Consider the following 24,486-nt stretch of genomic DNA (forward strand, 5'->3'; position numbering starts at 1 on the left):
ATAATATTTTACCCATAATAGGACTTTTTTCAAAATTGGAATCAATCATCTCTTATGTCAACTAACTTTATGTACTATTCTAAATCCTTTGTTGTCATTTCAATAATGTTCATATAATTTTCCCATATAGGGTATTCTATCTCAAGGGACCATTTTCTTTACTCATCCATAAGAAACATATTCTCATCCATTCAATTCTTTTTTTTTTTTTTTGAGACAGCACCTCAAGCTGTCGCCCTGAGTAGAGTGCCATGGCATCACAGCTCTCAGCAACCTCCCAACTCCTGGGCTCAATCGATTCTCCTGCCTCCACCTCCTAAGTCGCTGGGACCACAGGTGCCTGCCACAATGCCTGGTTATTTTTTGGTTGCAGCCGTCACTGTTTGGCGGGCCCGGGCTGGATTTGAACCCGCCAGCTCAGGTGTATGTGGCTGGCGCCTTAGGCGCTAGAGCAACAGGCGCCAAGCCCCATTCAATTCTTAACATGAGATGGCAGCAATTCATTCACATCTTCAGGTTCCACTTCTAATTCTCTTGACATTTCTATGACATCTGCAGTTATTTTCTCCACTGAATTCTTCAAAGTTATCTGTGAGGGCTGGAAAGAACTTCTTCCAAATGCCTGTTAATGCTGATACTATTTTCATCTCCTCTCATTAATCAAGACTGTTCTTTTTTTTAACTGTAAGAATGAATGTTGTTTATTTTTTGTTAACTTTTTTCAATCAAATGAATTGCTTAATTTAATAAAAGCTTCTTGTCTCCTTTAATACTAAAGACAATCTCGTTTTATTGCAGCAGATACCTAGGAACAACACAGTGGACCCACCAGAAAAAACTGGGCAATAAAAGTATCAGAAATTCAAGTCAACCACGGAAGAATTATTGTTACCTGGCAGCTCTCATTCTAAAACAGAAGTGTCCCCAAATTATTGGGTTTGAAGAAAGTTTTTTAGAACTGGGGAGTGGGGAAGTTAGACTCCTTTTAATTCTATCCCTTCTGCATAGGGAAATTAAAGTCAGTGCACCAAAATAAGACTCAAAGATACATTTTAAAAACTTATTTGACTAGTATTCAGTAATAGAGATTATTAATAACTCCTTCACTTACTTAACCTTGTCCTGGAATATGTATTAGAATATTTGTAGCTGCTACTGCTATAATATTTTCTGAAGGATGCCAAACTATAACCAGTATCTTTTTCCTAAAGTTTAGACTGTTGACACTGATCTCATCTTTTCTCCACTTGCCGCACATGCACACTTTCTGGGGTTTGAGTATAGTCCGGGGTTTCAGCATAGCCCAAAGTTTGCTATTTTTCTTCAAGGCCTCAACAGTCAAATCATACTTAATGTATCAGTCAAACAACCTAAAGAAGTTGTAGGAAGTTATCCTGATATTACTGTCTGACCTGTTCCACATACATTCAAATTTATAAAAAATTAGTCATGTTGTAGAGGGAGCACCAGAGGTAGTTATGAACCTGTAAAGTCTCTGTGGGGCGACTGAGGTCCTACACTTTAATGGTCAGATACACCTGGTCTTGATAATCCTCCTCACCGTGGTGGAACTTCACATCTATAATCAAAGAGAAAATTGCAGAGAAAAATGATTTGTTGCTTGGATCTTCTGGCTCTTCAAAATACTTGATGTGCCAGTCACACAGGGCTTGACGGCTGCCTGTCACACAGCCAGGCTGTGCCTTTGCTGCTGCTATACACGAAGGTGTTGCAGTAAGGGGGGTGGAACTTGGCTGCAGCAATCACCTCCATGAGCTACTCCATGTTGATGTGCTTAATGTCCATGATATTAAAACTCTGGTTATTCTGAAGTTCCACAGGTTAATCCTCAGGACATCAGCAGACATGTAGGTTTCATAGTCCGTTGAATGACCGGGAAATGATGTGATACGTGTGCACTTTGGTAAATACTCTTCATGGGGTGGCCTCCACCATCAGGTCAATGGGTCTCTCGCGTCAAGCACCTGCAGAGTTGGGATGGTGGCAGGATCTCAGAGTCCACAGCCCTCCTCATCTTTCAGATTGCAGTCTTCTGGCCTCTTATCATGCTCACTGGCTTTTCACAGCTTCAAAGTTTTTTCATTAATAGACAGAACTGCATTCTTCTGGGTAAACCATCTTATTTATTTTTTTCCTCCTATTTCTAAACTCTTCAGGAAATCAAATCCGGGTTCATGGTTCCGGAAGGTGCTGTGAACACTGTATTCAACCCTATAATGAATTGATTTTTACGCTTTTATGAAATATCACAACCCAACCCCCTTGTCCTCTGTCACTAGTAATTCTCCCCTGTGGTTCAATTCTACCACAGAGATAAAGTCAGCTTTTGGTCTCATAACTGAAGTCACACAGGAAACTGTTGTTGATTTTATGGGTTATCAATGTTATCCTCTATTGGCAACTATCTATGATCCCTACTCGCAGACGGTCTCACAGGATAGGCGGGTAAGGGGGAGCCATCGGGACTGCACCACAGTCTGAGCCCTTCACACCCCCAAGTGCACTCAAAGCTGCTGCTGTTGCTGCTACCGCTGCAGAAGACTGGAGGCTAAGAATGTTCTTAATGGAATTTAGAATGGCAAATCTGGGACAGCACCTGTGGCTCAAAGGAGTAGAGCGCCTGCTCCACATGCCAGAGGTGGTGGGTTCAAACCCAGCCCAGACAAAAAAAAAAAAAAAAACTAGAATGAGGCGGCGCCTGTGGTTCAAAGGAGTAGGGCACCAGCCCCAGATGCCAGAGGTGGTGGTTTCAAACCCAGCCCCGGCCAAAAACTGAAAAAAAAAAAAAAAAAGACTAGAATGGCAAATCCTTTAGAAAAGGTTTTCAATTTACACTGCCCAGATCCATCGGAGGAATTACTATCTATGGCAGCTACAGCCTTATAAAATGTGTATCTTAAATTATTCAGTGACTTTTTTTTTGAGACAGAATCTCACTATGTTGCCCAGGATAGATTTCCATGGCATCAGCCTAGCTCAAAGAAACCTCAACCTCCTTGGCTCAAACAATCGTCTTGCCTCAGGATCCTGAGTAGCTGGGACTACAAGCATCTGCCACAAGGTTCAAGTAGTTTTTCGATTGGTAAAGATGAGGTCTTGCTTTGCTCAAGCTGGTTTCAAACACCTGAGTTCAAGCAATCCACCTGCCTTGGCCTCCTAGAGTGCTAGGATTACAGGTGTGAGCCACCGTGCCTGGCTGTGTATCTTAAATTATAAGACTTAAAACCCATAATTATTCCTTGATCCATATGGACTGCACAAGAAATGATGTGTTAGTAGACATTAAAACAACATTAATCTCTCTGTATATCTCCAGAGAAGCTGGAGGGTCTCACTCTGTTGCTGGGCTGGAGTATAGTAACATCATCAATAACTCACTGCAACCTCATACTCCTGGGCTCAAACAATCTTCCTGCTTCAGCCTTTTGAGTATCTGGGACTACAGGAACGCACCACTATGTCAGGCTAATTTTGGTACCTTTTGAAGAGATGAGGTCTTGCTATGTTTCTCAGGCTAGTCTTAAACTTTTCAGACTCAAGCTATCCTCCCTCCTCAGCCTCCCAAAGTGCTAGCTAGGATTGCAGGCATTGTGTTTTACTATGCCCAGGTCCACTGTAGGGTCATTAATTGGTCTAATTTCAGTATTATTATGTCTCGGGAATGAAGAAAGCCCTGAAAGAGAGATAAAGTAGAGAGAATGGCTAGTTGGTGAAGCAGTCAGAAGACTCGCAACATTTCTCAATTAAGTTTACTGTAGTTAGTGGCACCCTCAAAATACGTATAATAACATCAAAGATCACTAATCACAAAGTCACTATACAGATATAATAATAATGAAAAAGTCTGAATTGTTAGACCGGGCGTGATGGCTCACGCCTGTAATCCTAGCACACAGGGAGGCCAAGGCGGGCGGACTGCTTGAGCTCACAAGTTTGAAAACAGCCTGAGCCAGAGTGAGAACCTATCTCTATAAATCAGTGGTTCTCAACCTTCCTAATGCTGCGAACCTTTAATACAGTTCCTGTGGGTCATGACCCACAGGTTGAGAACCACTGCTATAAACAGTTGGGCATTGTGGTGGCCACCTGAAGTCCCAGCTGTTCGGGAGGCTGAGGCAAGAGAATCGCTTGAGCCCAAGAGTTTGAGGTTGCTGTGAGCTACCATGCCACAGCACTCTACTGAGGGTGATAAATTGAGACTCAAGGTTGCCACAAACCTTCAATTCATTAAAAAAAAAAACTACAAGCTGCAAAGGACAATGAAATGAACCACAATAAAACAAGGTATGCTATACTCAGAAGATTGCCACTAGAACTAAATGTGGGATCTTTAAATGATTTCCAGCCTTTTAGAATACTGATAAATTTCTGTAGATGACACTACAGAAAAAGGCATAAGAAAACTGAGATGCCAGAGACTTTGTAGTCAAATTTGAGAAACTGAAGAGTTTGTCTTGAGGAGAATGTCCCATATTCCCGCATCCAACACCCTGAAAGGGCTTAAGCAGAGACATGAATAAGAAGTGGGAAGGCCAGATCTGTATTTTTAAAAGATGATTCTGCTTGCTTAGTGATGAACAAATTTAGAGGGCAAAACTGGAGACAGAGAAATAAGAAACATCCGCACACAAGTGAAAGGCTAAGGCAGAGACAAAAGGAAATGAAGAGGAATGAACAAATGCCACAAATATACCAGATAAAACCAGGGAACCTGTGAAATGAGAATTTCCACATGAGGAAAAGAAATTTCATTAAAAACAGTAACACTATCTGAGATAAAAGAAAAGGTTTAAATGAGTAAGTGATTACTTTGAAATTGGATATATAGAATTTGAGGTAATCTGAGAGTTATTTGTCAGACAATTGGAAATATGATAGAAGTTTAAAAAATAAGGATTAAGATAAAATCTGGAAGTCATTAGTATGAGGCCTAGTATTAGTATAAACAATTAAGTTTATAAACTCATCCTAGGAAAAGTGCTACATACCTCATTGCTGAATATCACTATGGTCACCAGATAGCCAAGGGGAGTACTTCAAAGGTGACTATAGTGATACTCAGCGATAAGGAATACAGCACTTTTTCTAGGATGAATTTGCAAACTTAATTGCCTGACCTAATACACCATTAGGAGCCATTTACCCTTAGAGCAGATGAAATTACCTATGAAGAATTTGTAGAAAAAGAAGAAGAAGACATGGCCCAGATATAAGGGAATTTATTGGAATGATAGAAGTGTGTTGTTTTTAAATTTTTGTATAAAAAAAGACACAGTATCACTCTGTAACCAGAGTATAATGGCATCATCAGAGGTCACTGCAACCTCAAACTCCTGAACTCAAGCAATTCTCCTGAGTAGCTGGGACTACAGGTACACATCACCATGTCCAGCTTATTATTTTTATTTTTTTGTAGAGATGGTCTTGATCTTGTTCAGGCTGCTCATGAACTCTGGCCTTAAGCAATCCTCCCAACTCAAGCAATCCTCAGCCTCTCAGTCTGGTTGTCCTATATTTTGATTATGACAATGCTTACATGACTTTATATATGTTTGTCAAAACTCACAAAAATGAATCCTAACAAGGGTTAATTTTAGTGCACATAAATTATACTCACTAAACCTAACTAAAAGAAGAAAAAAAGAAAATAACCAATAGTATTCAGTGAAGTAAAAAGACCAGTAAGATAAGCTTATACTTATTGGTAACCCTGCTAAGGAAAGGTCAACTGGCATGTTAGAGGCATAAACTAGCCATGATATTAGTTGAACAGTGAACAGAATCATAATAAGAAAAAAATGGTAGAATACTCAAGTACTTTGGATCACAAGAAAAAGACTAAGTTTAAATGTCAACTAAACGAATATGTTTAACTCAAGGAGTGTCTGTAGCATGAGAGATAGTTTAGCATGTTTATAAGACAGTATGTTCCTGGACAGTCAGTGAATATAAACAAGACTGCAAAGGATAACTAAGAGCTTGATAAGGGTTTTGACATAAGCAGGTTAGCAACTAGGGGGGTAGAAGGTTGAAAACACATATCCATTATCCTCAATGTTCTTTTTTCTTTCTTTTATTTATTTATTTTTTATTGAGACAGAGTCTCACTTTGTGGCCCTCGGTAAGTGCCATGGTCATCGCTTACAGCAACTTCCAACTCTTGGGCTAATGTAATTTTCTTGCCTCAGCCTCCCAAGTAGCTGGGACTATAGGCGCCTGCTACAATGCCTGGCTTTTTTTGTAGTGACGGGGTCTCACTCTGGCTCAGGCTAGTCTTGAACCTCTGAGTTCAGGGCAGTCCACCCGCCTTGGCCTCCCAGAGTGCTAGGATTACTGGCATGAGCCACCATGCCTGGCCTATCCTCAATGTTCTAACAAAGAGAAATGGTCATGTGCTATAGGTGAGGAGGGTTGGGCAGCATACAGGATTTAACAGTAGAGAAGTCATAAAAGGAATTGCTGGGGGTAGACAGGGTGAATTTGCAGTAGTACTCACACCACTTATAGTAGTGTTATTTTCTCTAGTGGAAAAAGGGGAGACAGCACTAATACAAGGTAAGAGTTTTGCTAGGAAGGCTTCTCTAGAAGAAAATCACAGATTTTTGAAAGACCGTAGCTCAAATAATCCTCCTCTTTGTTCAAATTTCACCTCTTAGTGAATGCTGTTCCTCCAGCATTCTTTACCCTGCTTGTTTTTATAGCACTTAAACTTTCTAGTAGATCACCGTGGCAGAGATCTTTGGATTGTTAGTTGATAGATCTCAAGTGAACAAAATAGTAACTAACAAATAGTGAACCTATAGTAACTGTGGTTCAAACAGGTAGGCTTTCACATTTCCTGTGAACCTGGGTCATAGACATAAATGCATAATTGCCAAATCCTGAATATATTAAGGGAATGTATCAATGTAGAAATCAGGTCTTGAAGCACAGTGGAAATGTGAGGTAAAAGAAGAGGTTGTAATTCTCCTATGACCCTGGGAATGCTGGTTTACCACTGTGTCTTCTTTATGTTATCAGTAATACAGGAATAATTACGTATAAGAAATAACTGCTTAAATTACAAGAATAATGCTTGAGATGCCTAGGAAAAGCTTTGTAAACATAAAAACATGAGATGACTTTATTATGATTGCAGCTAAATTACCAGGTACCTTAATACAACAATAAAAATGGAGAAAGGACAATATTCTGCAGGAAACACATTTCTGGTATTTTTTTTTTTTTTCCGTAGTAGGAAAACTATCTTTTCAAAGATGGTTTTGCAACAGTTCTTCAGGCTACTATGTGGAAAGTGAAGAAGAATATTGGAGAAAAGGAAAGCGTTTAGTAAAACTAAGTTTTCCTAAAGAGGGCTTTCTTTAGACCTAAGAGGAGCGTTCCCCTAGGCTGAATGGATTACCCACTCTGGAAACGAGTAAGTACAATAGTTCTTTGTAGTGGAGAAAGGTTAATTACTGTGTCTGGGGAAAGTGGGCTAAACTTTTAACAAAGGACTCTGTTCATTAATGGAGATGTAAACCTAAGTTAATATCCAAATTAATTAAACTTCACAGTTCACATTGCAAAGACATGAGCTGCTGTAAATAATGATGAGATGTATCCTGTTAAGTAAGATGAGGAAAGGAGGAAGTATATACAAGGGGCTTGTCAGGAGACCTGACACCTGAGACTGTCTGTAGGCTCTACCAACAAGTGTCTAGGCTCATTCTGTAGCACATAAAGAACAGAATTTGATCTAGCAAAAAAAGCTTCCAGAGAGTGCCTAAGATATCACTATGAAGGACAGCAAGAAAGTAGAAATGGTATGGCAGAAATGTACTTTTTAGGTATCTTTTTTACAAATAGTTTACAAATAAGGTAGAGAAAACCTTTACTTATCCCTAAGAATCACTAAGACTCTAGCCTATGAAAAGGGTAGCCAGGAATCCTTGCTTTAAACATTCTTCTGCTGGTTTTGGTAGCTGAGGTGGAATCATAAATATGTAACATGTGTTTGCTAGTCTTATAACCAAGTTTCCAGAACATATGTCTTCAAAGAGATAGAAGAGTTATATATACAGGTACATAGCAGTGTAGGAATTAGGCTTGCGGGACACTCAAATCTCTGATGGACACTCTAACTCTGGCCCTGGCCACTAAATTTTCCCAGGATATTCCAAATATTTCTTAGAATGTGTAAGTTGAGCAAAGGTAGGAATAAATTTCACGCTTCAAAAAATGAGACTTTTTCAGGTTACTCTACCAAAACTGATACTTTCATTTATCTGGTTTTATCCTACTGATTTTATTTCTTTTTTTTGTTGTTGCAGTTTGGCCGGGGCTGGTTTGAACCCGCCACCCTCAGCATATGGGGCCGGCGCCCTACTCACTGAGCCACAGGCGCCGCCCTGATTTTATTTCTTTAAAGTATTTTCAATCCTACCACAGTTGAGAATAAAGCAAGTGTTGTTACATTTTTTTTCCTAGAGCTGGGTATGCTGGTTCACACCTGAAATCCCAGCAGTTTGGGACACCAAGGTAGGAGGATCACTTGAGCTCAGAAGTTAGAAGCTATACAGTGAGCTATGATCACAACCTCCCTGCACTCTAGCCTGAGTAACAGAACAAGACATTGTATCTTAAGAAACAAAATTCTTCCCTTAAAGGATTTTCCCTTTTATACTTAAGTCTAAGCCAACAGAATGAATAGCAACTTGATCAGTGTATTAGTAACATCTCCCAAAACATGATTGTATCTCCATTTAAGAAGAGAGAAATTTCCCACCTTTAACTGATAGAATCTGAAAACCGTCAACTGAGCTTACAAGAATATAAACAAGACCAGATACTGCCATGCCCCTACCATCCAGTGGGCGAGAGATGGTATTCCAGTCTCTATAACAAAGGAGTTTACATTTCAACATTCACATGGTGGGAAATGAGACCTTGGATAACTGCAAAGTAGGGGCTTGGAACTGAGACTCACAAATAAAGCCCTGAGACTACGAAACGAGTGACAGGCACCATGAAAAAATAAGTTTAAAAAACCCAAAGAGAAGGCTGGGTACAATGGCTCATGCCTGGCACTCTGGGAGGCTGAGATGGGTGGATTGCTTGGGCTCAGGAGTTTGAGGCCAGCCTGAACCAGAGCAAGACCCCATCTCTTAAAAAAAAACTAGCTCGGCATTGTGATGGGTGCTTGTACTATTAGCTACTCACGAGGCTGAGACAAGAGAATGACTTGTGCCCGAAAGTCTGAGGTTGCTGTGAGCTATGACGTCAGCACTCTACTGAGGGTGATCAAGGGACAGTGTCAAAAACAAAAACAGAAAACAACAACAAAACCCAAAGAGAATAAAATAAACCAGTGAACCAATACAATGATGACAAAGAATGCTTTATTTCAGATGGGTGGAGAAGGGATTACTATTGCCCTGAAAATTACTATCCATATCCATAGTATGCCTATCCTATCCATGGATGCCTCACACTTTGGGATATAAATGTTGGCCCAGAATATTAAAACCAGATTTAGTTCCACCAAGTGCTTTCCTCAAGACATGTGGTAGATAAAGTAAACACAAAACTGCACTAGAAGTACTTACCCTTAATCTACACACAGGAAAACGTTATTTGGGTATGATGAGTTCATAAGAGAAAGTTATAAAATACACAACAAAGTAATACACAATGAACAAGAGCCAAAAGACAAAATAAACAGAAAAATTCAAAACCTCTCTGCCTAGGGCGGCGCCTGTGGCTCAGTGAGTAGGGTGCCGGCCCCACCTGCCACGGGTGGCGGGTTCAAACCCAGCCCCGGCCAAACTGCAACAAAAAAATAGCCGGGCATTGTGGCAGGTGCCTGTAGTCCCAGCTGCTCGGGAGGCTGAGGCAAGAGAATCGCGTAAGCCCAAGAGTTAGAGGTTGCTGTGAGCCGTGTGACGCCACGGCACTCTACCCGAGGGTGGTCAGTGAGACTCTGTCTCTACCAAAAAAAAAAAAAAAACCTCTCTGCCTAAAAAACTTTTGAGTAATGGTTTTATATCAGAGATAATAAAAAATAAGGAACAAATAACTATTATTTGTAAAAGTGGAATAGTCTGTGATCTTCTATAAGTTGGAAAACTTTTTTCCCCCACCGTTACAAAAACAATAATATTCAGGCGGCGCCTGTGGCTCAGTGAGTAGGGCGCTGGCCCCATATACCAAGGGTAGTGAGTTCAAACCCGGCCCCTGCCAAACTGCAACAAAAAAATAGCCGGGCGTTGTGGCAGGTGCCTGTAGTCCCAGCTACTTGGGAGGCTAAGGCAAGAGAATGGCCTAGGCTCAAGAGCTTAGGAGTTTGAGGTTACTGTGACATAAGCTGATGCCACAGCCCTCTAGCCTGGGCGACAGAGTGAGACAGTCTCGAAAATCAAAAACAAAACGGTAACAACAAAACAAGAAAAATCTCAGTTCTTCCTTTTCTAGGTATTCTCTATATCAGTGGTTTTCAACCTTTCTAATGCCACGAACCTTTAATATAGTCCAAAGGGGTCACGACCCACAAGTTGAGAACCACTACTGTAGATTAATGCGAAAGAAACCATAACCTTTGAGTAAAGCATGAGTGTCTTAAATTTCTAATCCAAGAACATTTGCACTTCAAACAAATGTACCAAGATAAGATTAACTCAAAATTATATTTCTCTGTCCACCTCTGCCTGAGTGCAGTCTTACAAGATCAGGTCATCTATAATAAGTGACAAACTGCTTTAAAAAACGATCAGAGATGAGAGAAATTATGTTTTTTGGTACAGAGTTTTGTTTTACACTTACTTCAGTTCTGAGGTATAGTGTGTATCTTTAATGTGTATTTACTATGATTGCATTATTCTTTCTTTCTGTTACTGGCATTCATGTTTTTAAAACATTTGTCTTCATTAGCTTCTCTTAGTTTTGGACCTACCATCATTTGCTGAATGACAACTCACAGATGGGTCAATGATAAGAAATAATGAAGGGTCAAACAAATTACTATTCTCCAACAAACAGGTGCTCTTTGGAAGGCATTCACTTGTAGCCACACCTCAATAGTTCCTAAAACAATGATGGCACGATAAATATTGATGCCAGTGGAGCCTAGACTGTTGAGGAAACAACTGGCAAAGATTTATGATAAGTTTCTTCCTATTCCAATCGCCTTGCACTATTTGCTTTTCTGCTTTGTTTTACTGCATTGAACTAGAAGTTCTCCACTTCTGAGGGACAAGATACCACTCACAGATACACGTAAGGAAACTGTCTCAAAAACTAAACTGGGGACTCGGCGCCTGTAGCTAAGTGGTTAGGGCACTGGCCACATATACCAGGTCTGGCAGGTTTGAACCTAGCCCTGCTAAAACAACAACAACAACAACAACTATAACAAAAAAATAGGTGGGCAGGCGCCTGTAGTCCCAGCTATGAGGGAGGCTGAGGCGAAAGAATAGCTTAAGCCAGAGAGTTTGAGGTTGCTATGACACCATGGCACTCTATGGAGGGCAACATAGTAAGACTCTGTCTCAAAAAAATAAAGAACTTTATAAACTGGGGCTGGGTATGGTGGCTCATGCCTATAATCCCAGCCCTTTGGGAGATTGAGGCGTGTGGATTGTCTGAGCTTACAGGTTCAAGACCGGCCTGAGCAAGAGCAAGACGTCATCTCTAAAAATAGCTGGATGTGTGGTGGGCGCCCGTAGTCCCAGCAACTCAGGAGGCTGAAGCAAGAGGATTACTTGAGCCCAAGAGTTTGAGGATGCTGTGAGCTGTGATGTCACAGCACTCTACTGAAGGCGACAAAGTAAGACTCTGTCTCAAAAACAACAACAACAAAAAAACTAAGTTGGGTTAAGAAAGCCACATCTTAAAATCAGAGATCTGATTTTGGGTTTGTCAAATTTCCCTACTTATTATATAGCTCAAATACACAATAATACTGAGGTTGGGCTGTCATTTTTTTCAAAGAGCACAATTTATGTAAGCATTACTTAATCTGCCAGGTATATAGAGTATAAATTATATAGCATAGGGTAATGTTGCAGAAGACACACTTCAATATTCTGATGGGCTACTGACTCTATAATAGCTGATATACTTCAGATAATTCTTGATTATTTATCAATTCCTAAGATGCTATACTTAAAAGAAACAATTTGAATTGGGAAGAATATAATACGCTCAGAATATTAATGACAATATAAAAAGTTACTGAAAACACAGTTTTAAAAGAAAAAGAGGGGGCCAAGGATGGTGATTCATGCTAATAATCCTAGCTCTCTGGGAGACTAAGACAAGAGAATCTCGAGTTCAGGAGTTTAGGACAAGCCTGAGCAGGATTGAGACCTCAACTCTACTAAAAATAGAAAAATTAGCTGGACATTGTGGTAGGTACCTGTAGTCCCAGCTCCTCAGGAGGCTAAGCCCAGAGTTTGAGGTTGTTGTGTGGTAGAGTGCTTCAGCACTCTAAGCTGGGCAACAGAATGAGACTGTCCCAGTAGATACATAGACAGAAAGAAAAAAAAAAAAAAAAAAAAAACGTGGGAGATCTCTAAACTTCTCTGCACTAATTAATCACTTAGTGCATTTTTATTTTCTTTTTGACTTCATGATAACTATTTTACTAAATCCAAGATTTAAAAAAGGTCTTGCCTAGAAAAGTTCTTAAAGTTTAGGATTGATTGACTTGGTTTTAAAATTCCAAGAAGACAGAGATAGGGACTACAGACCATGCTGGTTTTGTTTTCTAGCCCCAAACCAATAAAATTAACCAATGAAAAACTGATTTATGTGAATGAAGCAATAAGAAAAACAACAAAAAACCAACATGTACAGTGACATATACCTTAAAGGCATTTTGTATATTTGGACATTCTCATTTGCATTTTTAGACAATGGAGTAACTCTTTTGCAGGCTGTACTAAAAAACAAACACACCATTGAAGAAATCAGACTAGGAATTTCAGCATTCATTCGATGTTTCTGGAAGTCAAGGAAAGTAGCCAATTAAAAAATAACTCAAACACTGTCTCTTCTTCATGTTGAGCAAGCATAAGATTATTAATGGCAGAATAGCTTACCTGGGACAGGGCTTTTTCTTGAATTTAAGTTTTGAGAATCCACAATCTCTTCTGTTTGCCCATCTGCTTCTACCTCTATTTTGTTTTGAATCTCTTTTGCCTCTTCACTAAGGCAAGTTCTCGTGCTTTCGTCCTCCTCTAATACTCTCTGGACTGCAGTGGGAGTACTCGCAGAACTAACAGTAGTGGTGGCAGCAGGAACAATGACTGGAGGAGGAGGAGGAGAAGCTGGAGGAGTTGAAGGAGCCTGAGGAAAGGAAGTAACTGTGGAAGGGGTGATGGGAGCTGAGAAACACTCGACTTTCATTTCTTCTGGGGGATTTTCTAGAATCTCCAATTCAAGAGTCAGTGGCAACACTTCCTGTTTTACTATTTCCACAATGCTCTCTGAGGATGGTAATTTTTCACTAACTCCATTCATTTCATTAATTAGGTTATTAGTACTAGCAATCAGTGGAATATCATTAGGTGCTATGATACAGGGTTTCTTGCATATATCATCATCAATTTCATCTGTTGGTGAAGGGTCTGATGTTTCTGTGCAAGATGTGGGGCTGAGAATAGGAACTGTATCTTCTTTTGAGGAAGAGAGTTCACATCTGTCATCTATAGGAGTGGTGACTATTAGTTGGCTACTTAGAGCAGCAGAAGTGGGGGAAGCAATTGTACTTCGAGCAATTGAAGAAACAGTGGTAGGTGTTAAAGGCAGAGGAATCTCTGGTATAGATTCTGTTGTAGTAGTCTCGGGTGTCTGGCCTGCTTGTTCTTTCTTCTCCCCACTAAGGACTAGCCTAAGCACTGGGGAAGGAGACTTTAACACTGGATCTGGTTTTTGCTTCTCTTCTGGGGAAGAAAAAAATAAAAAGAGTTTTAAGAACAATTCTCGGATCAGAGACTATAATGTAATGTCTTGGGCCAATTCTTTTAATCTCTTATCCCAAAAAAACTGGTAGCAATAAGTCAAGGTATTAGACTTATTCTAGTACTCCATAAAAGTACTCTAGTACTTATTCTAGTACTCCATAAAATTGCCAATTTTTTTTCAAGTACTACACACTATTGATCTTGAATATACAGAAACTCTATTTTGAAATAAGAGAATACTTATGTCAAGAATACAACTGAAAAGGTTATCAAAACTGAAGCTAAACCATTGTTGGGTTTAGAGTAGGGCTTTTCTTTAAGGTAAGGAAACCTTCATTTTTACCAGATATTGTTCCCTGTGAAATGTACTTCTACCAAGGATATACTATAGTGATGAGATAGTACAAGGACAAATAATTTAAAATTAAAATATTATAGAGAGACTAATGTTACTTTTTTTGCTTTTTATTCTCTATAGTTCTATATCTAGGGAATTTTCATAAAAAGTATTTATTCTGTTTTAAAAAACTATTGTTTTAAGAGAAACTATCATATTGTTACTTATTATCAATGAAATTTATTACCAATGAAATTAAGATCCTCAACACAGGATCAGCACCTGTAGCTCAGTGGTTAGGGTGCAGGCCATATACGGCTGGGGCTGGCAGGTTCAAACTTGGCCCGGGCCTGCTAAAAACAACAATGAGAACTAAAACAAAAAAATAGCCAGGCATTGTGGCAGGTGCCTGCAGTGCCAGCTACCTAGGCAGCTGAGGCAAGAGAATTGCTTAAGCCCAAGAGTTTGAGGTTGTTGTGAGCTGTGATGTCACAGCTCTCTACAGAGGATGACACAGTGAGACTGTCTCAAAAAAAATAAATAAATAAATTCCTGAACACAAAAATCAGTTAAGAAATTAAATTTCTCAAGAGGTAACAGAACCAGAAATAATGCAAGGTATAAAAACAGATATTTACGTTGTGTCTTCACACATAAAAACGTTATTTAAGAAGAAACCAAAAGTTAACATGCAAATCCAATAAAAAAGATTAGCATATATATGAAATAGTTTGGAATAATACATAAAATATGCATCTGTGTATAGGCATGAGAAAATGAGATCAAGAGAGAAAAGAGAAATTGATAATCATAATAAAGGACCCAGAAAAATACAAAAAACACTAATTAACAAAATGTCCATATTTTTGAATTCCAGGTAAACTGATTATGTGATTCATCTCTGTAAGGATGAACCCAAATAAGTTCCAGGCTAGACTTCCTTACCATGATAAACATAGCTCCCCTGGAAAACCATATACTCATGAACATGTTTATCAAATGCCAACAAAAATTTTAATCCCTACTAAAAGACAATCTAAACTGAAAGACTTTACTTTCTCCCCTAGAAATTTTTATCTATCAGTGAAAGTGAGTCTTTACAATAAACTATAGTTACTAAGTCTCTGGAAAAACCTGTGCCATGTTAATCACATAAATGATAAAATATTACCATTTAGCTATTAATTCCTTCACTGCAACTACACTTACTAGCCTTAAAATTCACTTTTATTTAAAGGCACAGAAGCTGGTGCTTCTAAAATTAGACCCTGCCTATTTACTGTAGTGGTGGAAACAACATCAACAGGCGCTCACTGTCAAATCCTTCAGACTGACTTCTCAGGAAAAAGAGACAAAAATATTTGAGAAAAATGCCCTTCTTGTAAATGTGTTGTCTATGGAAAAGATGTATCTGACTCAAATAAATATTTATCAAAGCATCTATAATGAAAGTAACTTCGGGTGGCGCCTGTGGCTCAAGGAGTAGGGCGCCTGTCCCATATGCCGGAGGTGGCGGGTTCAAACCCAACCCCGGCCAAAAACCACAAAAAAAAAAAAAAAAAAAAAAAAAAGAAAGTAACTTCAAACTCACTGGAGTGTGAAATAAGTCAATCATATTACATGACACCACTTGCAAAGCACATTAGAGTAACATCCTTATATGGTCATTGACTAAAACCTAGATGCACTAGAAATAAATGAAAATTGATCCTCACATTAATAATCTAGTAAGAGCACATCAACTCAATGATTAATTTTGCTAAACAAAATTTCCAATAGTAAAAAAATCAAACCAAACAGATCTAAAACTGATAATCTTTTATATACTTGAGAAAAAACATTAAATATTAGAAACAAAAAATTAGGTAATTTGAGAGTTCCTCATCCTGGAAAAAAAAGTCTTTTAACTCACTAATTAAAGCTTTAATGTAGAAAGCTGAAAAGTACCACACAGCAGGTCTAAATAAAGACCATTTATTTTTATCCCTCTAAGGACTTTTCTTGGCCATCTTTAGGAATTTGCAGAAATTCCATCTTTAAAAATTTTTTCTAAGAAAATATCATGTAATAATATGTAAGAGTTAATAATACTCCTATGAGTTAGCAAAGATAGATGTCTAGAATATTAAGGCAACAAAATATTATTTATAACAAAAAAAGAAATAAACTCAATATCCAACAATAAGGGATTAAAGAAATGATAGCCTAGACATATAATGGCATATCATGTATACATGATATTTAAAATAGTCTTTTAAAAGAATATTTAATGATATGGAAGTAGTATAATAAAAGTCTTTTTTTTTTTTTTTTTAAGTAGAGCATAAAACTGTATACAGAATCTAAACCCAGTTTGGTAACTTTAAAAAAATATGTTAATACTAACATATGTGCATGCAGAAAAATCAGTTTATTAATAACGGCTCTGAGTAATTAGATAAGTATTTTTCTTTTTGCTCATCTGTTGTTTCTATAATGAATGTGTCATATTTACAAAAAGCATAAATATGCTCTCTTTTATTCTCATATGGCAATGAAATCAATGGCCTAGAGGGGTGTCTTTTGGTTGTCACAGTCTCATAATGACTGAGAAGGTGCTACTATCATTTAATATGCAGAGACAAGAATGCTAAGCATCTTGCAATGCCAACAGAGCCCCAACTAAGCAACATGCTATTAATGATTCAATTACAACAGCACACTCTATAGCAAGCTCACCAAGTAAGAGCATTACTACTAAGACACCAACTACGTCTTATTATGTTTAATTATCCATACCATATCCTCAATGCATGGCACTGAATGCACGCTCGCTTAGGAACAGCAATCATTTCAGTTGTGTCTGTACACTATCAACATCAAGCAAAATTTTAACTCATTCAACAGTTGTTCCCTCTACAAACCAATGTGAAATATTCCCTATGACTTCATAAAATACAAACAAACATGAGATGATACATTTGTCTGAAACACTGGGTTTTTGTGTAACTATTCTAGCTGTTCATGTCAAAAATTCTGAGAAATCAACAGCTTAATACCAGAAGCTAGTCATTATGTGCCTTCAGGAAGTGGAAGTAAAAAATGATTCTCACAGTAACAATCTAGTAAGAGTACATCTACTCAAAGATTAATTGTGGTAAACAAAATTTCCGATAGTAAAAAAAAAATCAAACCAAACAGATCTAAAACTGATAATCTATGCTGAATAAAAGAGCATACACACACATACTGTCTCCTTTAATTCTCATAACTAGGGTAGAAACTATTTGCCTATTTTATAGGCCCCAAAATCTTACACAGGAGAAAGTCCTAAAGCTGGAGAATGATTTCAAAAGCCCACATTTTTCCAATTCAGGGGGTGAAAGACTTATAAAAATATAGATATTTAGATAAATCAAGAAGGAGAGAGACTTTGGGAACTAGTAATACAAGACGCTATTACCTAATACAAAGCCTCAGTAACAAAACTTAAATTGAGAGAATAAAACCAATCATATTACAGAATGCAGAGACTATTGTCTCTAGGGGTAATATAGCAATATTTAAAGTTAGTCAATTTTTACATACTCTTTAATTTCAAAAAAGAATCCATAGTTCAGCAGAAGATTAAAAACTTCTTAAGCATGAAGAAAAAAGCATTCTCTAAATAAGGGTGAGCCCTTTCTAATGTTTATTTGAAATATACACATTTGGTTTTTAAGATAAACTACTCTGAAAACTATTACACATATTAGTAGACTATGAGTGGAATTAGAAAACAGTTACTGTTTTGACTAACAAAAAAAAAAAAGACAGAAAGAGGGATGGAAGGAGGGAAAGACAGAGGGAGAGAGAAAAAAGAAAGGAGGGAGAGATGGCGGGGAAGAAAGAAAATAGTTGCTGAATTTTTTACTGAAAAGTTGGTATTAAAAGGAAGACAACAGTAGTCCCAAAGAATTACTTATGAGCTTTATAAAACACACTTAAACTACTACATTTTTTTCCATTAAGATAATCTGAAACATGGTAAGAGCACATCAATTCACCTTACCGATATCATTATATCAGTTTGAAATGCTGATTTTTTTCAGATTTCCACTACACCAAAAAAAGAAGAAGAAAAAAAAAGGAGGCCAAGAAACATCAGGGTAGATAATGAACTTTTTCTATATTTTGGCACAGCTACAAAGAAAGTCTGACAGAGGATATATTTGAAGGCCTCTTGGCAGGGGAAATATTTGATATATTTAGCACAGTGCTAACTAGCAAAAAGATGACAATTTTATGAAAATGTAATGCTTGAAGGAAATACCCTAAAAATTATTCTCTATTAAGATTAAAAATATTCTGAATTTTGACTCAAAACAACTTTATCATTACGGGTAGAGTCATCTTCCACAATACCTGTGCTGTAGTCTTTTAAGGTACATAGGTTCAAAACTAAAAAATTTAGTTTCAAGCACGAGTCCTCTTTTAAACTCTGAACATTGCTGAAAGAAATATTTCACAGTGCAACTTTCAGAAAAATCCCAGGTGAGGAATCGCTATGTATCTTTTTTTTTTTTTTTGTAGAGACAGAGTTTCACTTTATTGCCCTCAGTAGAGTGCTGTGGCGTCACACAGCTCACAGCAACCTCCAACTCCTGGGCTTAGGCGATTCTCCTGCCTCAGCCTCCAGAGTAGGTGGGACTACAGGCGCCTGCCACAACGCCCGGCATATTTTTTTGGTTGCAGTTTGGCCGGGGCTGGGTTTGAACCCGCCACCCTCGGCATATGGGGCCGGCGCCCTGCTCACTGATCCACAGGCGCCGCCCAGTCGCTATGTATCTTTTAGCTTAAAAGTATCTTACATGATAAATAGAAGATAGGACTTATCTCCATTAAAGTTTACTTTACTAAGTTTTTCAGTACTCAGGAGAAAAAACTTTCTACATTAAAAACATTGTACCATCATCTTGGTATGATGATTGAAATCCTACAACAAAGTACATCTTCCATAAGGTTTCTAACTGTGATTAACTTGTAGTATAGCTAAAAACATTTAAACATGAAATACTTAAGTGTATAGGCCATTTTAAAATATTTTTTAAAGGATCATTTTTGGAAAGTACAGATACTAATAGCAGAGCTATAGAACAATAAGGGGTTTGGAGGAATGAATAATTCAAGTAAGGAGATAACAAACGTATGATTTACATTCATTCTTAGAAACGTTATAAAACCTGCTGAAAAGTTACTTGCTTTCCTGTGTGTAATGAGCATTGCCTCTCAAAGTTTAGCTAAGGTCAATTGAACTAGGCAGGAAAAAAAAAAAAAGACTATGATATCCCACTTTCTCATGTGATATTTCCCTTAAAGTTTTCTAGTTATACTGCAATAGGCACTGTGTCTATTTTTTAACAAACATTTGGGACTTCTTGTTCAAGGTCAATAGAAGTAGACATTTTAGTAATATGATTCTGGCATCAAAATTAATGACTATAATTTATTGAGCAATTTTGATGTGCCAAGCATTTCCCTACAACACCTCTGTGAGATGGGTCTTAATCCCATCCTGCTAAGTGAGTAAACTGAAATACACAGGGTAAATGACTCAATCAAGACCAAATAGTTAAGCAGGATTTGAACTCAGTGCTGTCTCTACCTGTGGCTAGAGAAGCCCAATCTTGTAAGAAGAAAACATCTTATCAAAATAGCAAGAGACCCAGGGACATGTTGAATATATAAATGTAATTATGTTGTAATATATGCTTTGATTAATTCCCCCTCCATGTCTTGTTTAAAAGAAATAAACAATTTAAGGTTTAAGGCAACTCAACTTTCACCTGTACAAAAGTAATGACAGTGAAGGATTAATAAAATTTAGAAAAAACTTTTACCAGTCATCCCCACTTTAGTTTGAACACTTGGATTTTTTACCTCAAAGCCTGTTTAAAAGTGAGTGACTAAATAATCCTTACATTTACTCTTCCTCTTGAACGCTGAGGAGTATGTAATTAATTTAAAAGAGCCTAAAGATAAAAGGAGGAAAAGTCATACACAAACCTTGCTTCTGGTCGCTAGCTGCAGTGACAGGGGTGCTGGCAGCAAGATGAGCGCTCTCTACAGTCCCATAAACCACAGGGCTGTGCTCAGGGACCTGGCTGGGCAGCTGCTGGGATTTGAAGTACAAAAAAGGGTGATAATGAGCGTGCGAACATAAAAACTAGCAACATGGAACCCAAGCAAGTGAAGACAGAGTAGGGAGAGAGGTCACAAAATTAAAAAAAAAAAAAAGGGCGGGGTGGGGAGCAAGGAAAAAACATATAGGCCAATTTAATAAATTCAAAAAGTATAAGGTAAGACAGGGAAGATAAGGAAATAGGCAGCAGGAAAGGGGGAAGGAAAAGAGATTATTACTATTAAGCACAGTAAGAGAAGATAGCACAACAGTCATTAGTATAATTTATTCTCTGGTGTTCCTCTTAAGGACAAACTAACTTTTCAACCTAACAAAGATGTTATATCTGAGAGGGATTTAACATCCTCCCAGTCAAAGACCAAAAGAATTTGGTCAACTTCACTTACATATTATCTAGCAAGTAGTTTATCTGTCCAAAAAAGGAGAAACAGAAAATGTGATGGGTTTGAAAACCAGTTACTGATTTAAGAAAAACACTGAATGGTGAACCCTGTCATCCATGTAATCATTTAGGTGAAATGCAAATTAGAAAGTATCTAAATGCACTTTCACCTTAAAATGTCTTTAGGATCTGAGTCAAAGATGGTATTTTCAAAATCAGAAATCTGGGTAAAGTATCTGGCTTTTCAGAGCTATTAGGTAACTCTCATTTTCATACTTAGGACACTGTATCAGAATGAAAACTATTCATCAAAATCCAAGTAGGGTGAAAAACCTCTGGCTATTTTTCAATTTAGAGGGAACAGAATTTTAAAAGAAAAGACAAGAACACTCATTCTACATCATATCCTAGGCAGGTATTTGCTCTGGATTTGAAGGTTTCACAAAAGTCACATAAAAAAAGCAGTGTCACTCCTCAGACGTCTACTTCTGATTGTCTATTGTCAAATCTAATGTCAATTTTTTTATAGCTATAATCTCCTACATGAAATTCTATCAGTGCCATCAGAGCAGAGCTCCAGGCACAATTCTGTTTTTCATTATATTTGTTTCCTTCTGGGGAGCAGGGATGGAGAGAATAAGATGTGGGTGGATGTCGGTGAATGTGAATGGACAGGACTACTTAAAAGTGAGAGTTAATAAAAAGGATTTTAAAGTAAGTCTTACTAAAAGTGGAATCAGAAAATGAAATGAACACATACAATTAATTTATGATAATAGATAGCATTTAAGTATCAATGCTTTTCAGAATGCATAACATGAAATTTATGTTTCACTATGTAAGGATGACACAGAACAATAGATAGGGATGGGAATAATGATACCATTAAGCCTATTCATTAGAACATGAAAGCACCCATATTCCATAATGACTTCTAAATGCAGACTACTGAAATTATATTACCATCTATAAAAAATGAAGAAAGAGTTACAGTTTTCTCTTTGAATAACAGACAAATACTTGTGCCACAATTATTCTGAATCTTAGTTTCAGTGAGAAAAAAACTACTACTAAAATTCAAATGAAAGTTTCACAGTTAAAAAAAAGCAAAAGTACACTGTTCAATTCTACTGGCTGAAAAGAGATCTGGAACACAAGAAACACTTCATGTTATTTAGCTTTTTTAAACAATTATCTACATTTTCCAAGAATTATATGTAAACTGTCATTTACCTGAAAGGAAAAAAATATTAACTATTCCAATTGCCTGGGAAATTAATAACCAGAAGGGGTGGGGGTAAGGTTGTAATTGCTAAAAGTAGGTCGCTGAAGTGACATCTACAGGTAAGATGAGATGCTAAAGACAGTAAAAAACTATTAATTTTTATATATATAAGAATTTTTCAATCTAAACACCTTAAATCATATAAAAAAAACTACACAGATTCTTTAAATTTAACAAAACCCGAGAGAGAATTTATGTATAAAGAGTCATAAGAGGGCGGCGCCTGTGGCTCAGTGAGTAGGGCGCCAGCCCCATATGCCGAGGGTGGCGGGTTCAAACCCAGCCCCGGCCAAACTGCAACAAAAAAATAGCCGGGCGTTGTGGCTGGCGCCTGTAGTCCCAGCTGCTCGGGAGGCTGAGGCAAGAGAATCGCGTAAGCCCAAGAGTTAGAGGTTGCTGTGAGCTGTGTGACGCCACGGCACTCTACCCGAGGGCGGTACAGTGAGACTCTGTCTCTACAAAAAAAAAAAAAAAAAAAAAGAGTCATAAGAAAGGTATGAGAAAGCACGTGGTTAAGTTACATTTCCAAGTATCCAGTGAATAACGATCACAAAATGCTAGGGAAGTATTTCTCCGTTTCTACCATGGTAAGTGAAAAGAAATAAAGATTCTACAGTCCCACTCAGCTTTAACATTCTGTAAGCCTCTGCTTGTGCCCAGAAATGATAACATACAATTCAATACATTAATCTTGTTCTAGATGAGTTTTTTTTTAGGATAATCTTGATAAATTATAGTTTAACCTCTAACTTCACCTCTTCTATGCTAATGAAGTAACTCAACCATAAACAGTACATTAGAAAGGCTTCTCCTATCTTTCCAATCCACAAGTATTCATGAACAATTTTATCTACTTGAGAAGTCAGAAAATTCAAAAAACACCCCGAATATTATAACAGAAAACATCATTTCTAATGTTGTATGCCTTTTTCCCACTTCTGTACATAATTTTTTTTAAGCACAGTAGATTATCACCTGAATCACTGCCATAGTTGATTGCTGTAAGCCTTTTGATCTATATAAAGAAATTAAGCTACACTATTAAGAATAAATGTTAAGAAATTTCAAAGCGATGACTTCAGTCATATTATTATTGGTGAGAATTAAAATGTATAAAATCAGTCTAGAAGGGCAATCACTATCAAAACATAAAACAGCTCACACCTGTAATCCTAGCACTCTGCGAGGCAGAGGTGAGAGGATCACTTGAACTCAAGAGTTTGAGATCTGCCTGAGAAAGAACAAGACCCAGTCTTCTCAAAAAAATACAAAAATTAGCTGGGCACTGTGGCATATCTCTGTAGTCCCAGCTACTCAGGAGGCTGAGGTGGGCAAATTGCTTGAGCCCTGGAGACTGAGGTTGTGGTGAGCTATGATGATGCCACACTGCACTCCAGCCTGAGCAACCCAGACAGACCCCACTCCCCACCACCCCCCAAAAAGGTGGTAGTGGTGGTAAATCAGGGCTGCAATAGTTCTTAATTTATGTCAACACTAAATCCCACACACTTCCAATTTTTTTAAAAATCATGTTTCTGATTTGTAGAAGAAAAGAAAATAAACAAATGTTTCTTTCTCTTCACCAGAGTGATAAATGAATTTGAAGAAGGGCAACACACTAGATTCTTGACAGTATTGAAAAAATACATTTTCCTTACAAATTTCTCCGTTAGAATCTACTCTATTTATGATTTATATATTAAACTTAAAGTACTGGCCTCAAAGAATAATTGTAGGCTGAGTCCAAATATTGGAAGAATTCATTTATTTTTTAAAAACAAAATTTTATCTGTTAGATAAAACAGGCAACAAAAACTAAAAATGTCCTTGAACACTTCTTTAAGATTCATTTTCCTTTACAAGGCCCACATTGTTTCTGCCCAGAAAGGGGTCATCTTCCTTTGCCATCTATTATAATCATGTACACAACAGGATACTTAAGTACAGAGGTAGTTACAGACAGAGGTGAACAACCATGCCCCAGGGGCCACATACCTGTTTTGTACTGTACATGAGATAATTTTTACATTTTTTAAATGACTGAAAAAAAAATCAAAGAAAGTATTTCTTGACACATGAGAATTACATAAAAGTCCAATTTCAGCATCCATAAAAATATTTTATTAGAACAGACACATGCATCCATCTGCGTGTTGTCTATGGCTACCTTTTTACTACAATGCCAAAGTTAAACATTCCCATTTTTAATATATAAATCATAAATAGAATAGATTCTAACGGAGAAATTTGTAAGGAAAATGTATTTTTTCAATACTGTCAAGAATCTAGTGTGTTGCCCTTCTTTAAATTCATTTATCACTCTGGTTGAAGAGAAAGAAACATTTGTTTATTTTCTTT

General features: G+C 37.6%; 1 protein-coding gene across 23 annotated transcripts in view; it reads right to left on the bottom strand.

Moving 5' to 3' along the window:
• The window catches only part of EIF4G3 (eukaryotic translation initiation factor 4 gamma 3), a 353,942-nt gene that overhangs the window by 147,458 nt on the left and 181,998 nt on the right, over positions 1 to 24,486 (bottom strand). For 14 of the 23 annotated variants that reach the window (XR_008377043.1, XM_053577412.1, XM_053577409.1 and 11 more), the window contains 2 exons: positions 20,326 to 20,434; positions 13,101 to 13,943 (listed from right to left, as the gene is read on the bottom strand). Coding sequence is in view for 22 of the 23 variants with exons in the window: in XM_053577412.1 (XP_053433387.1) it covers positions 13,101 to 13,943; positions 20,326 to 20,434 (952 nt within the window). In the remaining variant the exon portion in view is untranslated. The remainder of the gene's footprint in view (positions 1 to 13,100; positions 13,944 to 20,325; positions 20,435 to 24,486) is intronic. The other 9 variants (XM_053577414.1, XM_053577411.1, XM_053577406.1 and 6 more) reach the window with 1 other exon arrangement.

This window comes from Nycticebus coucang, chromosome 22 (assembly GCF_027406575.1).
Source record: "Nycticebus coucang isolate mNycCou1 chromosome 22, mNycCou1.pri, whole genome shotgun sequence".
Classification (NCBI taxonomy): Eukaryota; Metazoa; Chordata; class Mammalia; order Primates; family Lorisidae; genus Nycticebus; species Nycticebus coucang.